Source organism: Mus pahari, chromosome 3 (assembly GCF_900095145.1).
Source record: "Mus pahari chromosome 3, PAHARI_EIJ_v1.1, whole genome shotgun sequence".
NCBI lineage: Eukaryota > Metazoa > Chordata > Mammalia > Rodentia > Muridae > Mus > Mus pahari.
Genome location: NC_034592.1, coordinates 2,824,759 through 2,829,494, shown reverse-complemented (window position 1 = coordinate 2,829,494; position 4,736 = coordinate 2,824,759). Strand labels below are relative to the sequence as shown.

The window sequence follows — 4,736 nt, the reverse complement described above, 5'->3', positions numbered from 1 at the left end:
GGTAGGGGAACAGAGGTGGGGGGAGGGGTATGGGAATCTTTCGGGATAGCATTTGAAATGTAAATAAAGAAAATAATAATAATAAAAAAAAATAAAAGCTGGTAAAGCTCCATTTGATACTCCTGATTTCACTACCTTAAAACCTCTATTCTGCCTCTCCTCAGGACATTCATTAGGCTGACCTCCAGAATCCCAGACAATGGCATTAACTTGGCGTTCTTCTTGGGTTCACTCTGATAATGGTGAATTGCTTGTGCTTAACTGCTGCAGTGGACCCTTCCTGGTCTCCAGTCAGGAAGCACTGACTTGGCTCTATAACAAATGTGTTCAGTTCCTGGACCTCACCCATCCTGTGTATGATGATCTGGAAAATGATTGCTTTATGGCCTGGTGTTACTCTGGCTTCTTTTTTAGTATACACTTTTATTGAATCCTTTTGTCGGCAACTTAAATGTTGAGTATTGAGTCATGATACTAAGATTTATATAGCAACTTTTACTTAGTATTAGACTTTGTGGAAATAAGTCATATAAATGATGCCGCCTGTTGAAGATTTAGATAGGATGTTTTGAGTACCATTTCTGTATTTTTTTTCAGTAATATAAATTTTATCAATATATTTTTTCTATACAATTCTAGAAAATCTGTACACATAAGACAATTTTTAGAGAGTATAGAATGGTAACTGTATCAAAGCCCAGAAAGTGACTATAAAAATCATTCTATTCGAGGCAGAGGCAGGTGGATTTCTGAGTTCGAGGCCAGCCTGGTCTACAAAGTGAGTTCCAGGACAGCCAGGGCTATACAGAGAAACCCTGTCTTGAAAAAAATCAAAAACAAACAAACAAACAAACATTCTATTCGTTTACATCTCAAATGATATCCCATGTCTGTATTTTCAATGAAAAAAATAAAAAACGTGTCCAGGTAGATGTTAGGGGATATTTAAAGGCTCAGAGTTTAGAGGCTGCTGTGGATTATGCTGACATAATGAGCCAGTTTGTCTTTTCTCTTATCCAGAATTGGTATTTCTTCAGATAACCATTTTAGCTTGAAGGATTTTTACTTGTCTGCTAAAGCACGGGTTAACAGTCTGATTTTCTTCTCTTTCTAGTTATGAAAGCTGGAGATGTTATTTCTGTATATTCTGATATTAAGGGCAAATGTAAGAAAGGAGCCAAAGAATTTGATGGAACTAAAGTATTTCTTGGAAACGGAATTTCTGAACTGAGCCGCAAAGATATCTTCAATGGGTTACCTGATCTGAAGTATGTCACTGAACTCTGTGGGAGAAATAAATTCCTCTCTGTAGTTCAAAAAGCTCAAAACAGTGAAAAGGCATATTTTGTTACACTACTTAAAATTTTCCGTGACTTCAGCTGGAAAAAATGAGCCTATATTTCAATGATTTTTGGAAAGAGCTCCTTTTTGGTCAAAAAGGTAAATAGATTAAAACCCAAAGCAGTAGGATGTGGATGAAGCTCAGAGGTGGGTGCATTGCTGACCTGCCCAAGAGGCCCTAAGTTTGGCCCTTAGCAGTGCAAAGCAAAGCAAAAGCCTGGGTGAGTGACTGACCACACTGTAACTGGGTAAGAATTTTACCTGTCCTTTTAGATTTTAATTGTTTAAACCTTAAAGAACAATGCTTATCTTAATAAAAAAAAAATCAAACGAGTTGTCTTTTCAAACATTCTTATTTTATCAAAGTTTAGTTTTAATGTAAATCAAATATAAAAAATTATTTTTAACAAAAATAAATTAAACCTGAAGTACAACTTACATATGAATATCTATGGTCAAAACTAAATGTTTCAATTCAATTTGTTCAAGCCACACTGATATATAATTAGTTGTACATCATAATTGGACGTTGGTAGCGCTGAGCATAATATAGCCTTGAACAAGTGAGGGCCTACTTCACCTGGTTTTTGAGCTTGTTTTGGGAGGGTGGGGAGCACCATTGCTCCAAGGTTGACGACTGACATACATGCGCTAAGCACTGTGAATTGCGCCATTTAGAGGGTTCCAGAGTCCTCATTTCTGAACAGTCTGTCACATTGGAGTGGCCTTTCTATATGAATGAAGTCAATAATCCTAAAGAAACAGATAGTTAGGCTGTCAGGGTCTAAGGAAAAAAAAGCTTTCCAAATGGCTAGAACCTCATTTCCTTCTTAGAATGCCTTGTTGATACAGTAATGTCTTGCTTTGAGTGCCCACTTTAGTTTTTTGCTAATGGTGTGCTCTCATTTCAAACAGTGTTTCTAGTGACTGCTGAACGATGTTTATTTTTCTGATGGGAATAATAGGTAGCCATTCTTCAAAAAGCCTGTTGGCTACTCTGCAGGGCTTGTAAGTAAGTTCTCTCCCATGGATAGTTATGCCGCTCAGATACAGTGTCGTCTATATGAATCACTGTCTACAATGCCATCCTGTGTCCTCCTGGCCCTTCCTGTTCCCAGCAGCTGCACTGCCACTAGGAAAATGGAACAGAGGTAGAACAGGTCATCTGGGGACAGTGTCAGTACTGGAGACACTGGGCATATTGGGCAGCTGCTCTTGAGAAAGATGGGAGTGGAGGAGGCCCTGCCTTTGTCAGTGCTCAGCATCAGCACGAGCTTAGGTATTTTTCCTTGTTTACATATAACTATCTAGCAGAGTGCCTTATACATTCAGTCATGCACAAAATGTCTTAGTAGCTTAGAATGAAGTAGTAAGAATTAGGTATTCTTTGCCTTTTAACTTATTGAACTCTCAAAAGAAACTCTCGCACTTACTAAAATAGTTATGTAACTTTATTTATTTATTTGAATGAGATTCTCCTGTAAAATTCAAAACAGTCAACAGGACCATTCTAATTTATTAAATAAAATAACTCTTTAAATGCAGAACAGTTAATATTTGATGAATCTTTCCTACAAGTATATACTATATGCAGACTAATATTTAATTTCTTATTTTTTAGAGGTATAGGCATAAGAATGACAGAACCCATATATCTCAGTCCCTCATTTGACAATGTTCTACCCAGTTATATATTTTTACAGGTAAGAAAAGTACTGAGTGACATTGAAGCATTTGGATAAATTATTAGGAAGAATTCTTCTCTTTTATTAATATTCTTGTGTCTCTTCATCTTCTGACCTACCATTCTCAAATACCAAGATAGTTCATTCTTCTGAGCACTCCTGTTTTCTGTATTGATTTTAATATTCTGTCCTCCGTGTCTAAAGGTGATTTAATGATACGATATAATTATTGCTTTTCATCTCAGAATGTTAATCATAAGTAATGCACATACTGATGTGTAGCTAAAGGTTCTAGTTGTGAGAGTAATATTCAGAAATCCTCAGATGGTTTGCTGCCAGCAGGTTTTTGTCAAGCTGTAATTAAGTGCTAGGATAGAATGAGCCATTTTGTCTTTTCCAGTTTCTTAAGGACATTCATGGCCATCGACTTATTTTAATGCTACTGTTATATAAAGTGGAAATCCCGAAGACTAGATCTGTTGGGGTTCTTAGTCAAGGTCGCATTGCTAATCATAATTGGCAACATCTGAAGTTAAACCCATGTTCAGGAGCAAAGTCACTTCTTCTCTTCCCAGTATTAAACCAAAAGATTCTACACAAATCTGGCAATTATTTCTGGGCAAAACAAATCAAAAGTGATTTGTGTGTGTTATTACCTAACTGAACCTCAGGGCTGATGTAAAGTGATAGGGCCTATAGCCTTCTGCCTGTTTGGCTGTGAATCACTTTGGGTGATTTTGTTTGCTTGGCTTGGTTTCACTTGTGATCATTTCCAACACTGCTAACTCATGGTGGGGTGTTTCCTGCACACCTTCACACTGCTAACATGAAAGAAGTCTTCATTTTCTCTTTGGTAAGATAAAGATATGCCTGCTTATCATATAATTTAGTTTAGACTTTAGGAAGATCTGTATAGTGTAAACTTCTTTTAGATCTCTTATTGTTTATACCAACTTGAGCTACCTTTCCTGATTTGGGGATTTATCTTTTTTTTCAGTTGCATGTAATTTTGTACTGTGTGTATTTTTGCATTGTGTGTATGTGTGCAGGTGCTCATGGAGGTGAGAAGAAGGTGTTAGACAGCCCATGGAGCTGGAGTTACAGGTGATGGTGAGCTGCCTAATGTGAATGTTGGGAATTAACTCGGCTCCTCTGCAAGACCAGTATTTCTCTTAACTGCTACACCACAGTTTGAGCCCCCTGATTTCTGACTGTAAAACTAGCTCAGGGATGATTATAAAATATAAATCATGAAACAATTTGTAATCCATATTACCCACACATGCCATTAAACCATGTTTTTTTCATTCTATAACAAAAGACATTAGACTACTGCTGGACTAGACTTTTATATTAGACTACTGCTGGACTAGAGCTTTTATATTAGACTACTGCTGGACCAGAGCTTTTATATTAGACTACTACTGGACCAGAGCTTTTATATTAGACTACTGCTGGACCAGAGCTTTTATATTAGACTACTGCTGGACCAGAGCTTTTATATTAGACTACTGCTGGACCAGAGCTTTTTTATTAGACTACTGCTGGACCAGAGCTTTTATATTAGACTAGTGCTGGACCAGAGCTTTTATATTAGACTGCTGCTGGACCAGAGCTTTTATATTAGACTGCTGCTGGACCAGAGCTTTTATATTAGACTGCTGCTGGACCAGAGCTTTTTTATTAGACTGCTGCTGGACCAGAGCTTTT

At 37.2% G+C, this 4,736-nt stretch overlaps 1 protein-coding gene across 1 annotated transcript in view; it reads left to right on the top strand.

The window, feature by feature from the left end:
- Positions 1-4,736, top strand: part of Nsun6 (NOP2/Sun RNA methyltransferase 6) — a 60,028-nt gene that overhangs the window by 12,493 nt on the left and 42,799 nt on the right. The window contains exons 4-6 of the mRNA XM_021195103.2: positions 1,021-1,025; positions 1,115-1,268; positions 2,963-3,044. Of these exons, the coding sequence (XP_021050762.1) occupies positions 1,021-1,025; positions 1,115-1,268; positions 2,963-3,044 (241 nt within the window). The remainder of the gene's footprint in view (positions 1-1,020; positions 1,026-1,114; positions 1,269-2,962; positions 3,045-4,736) is intronic.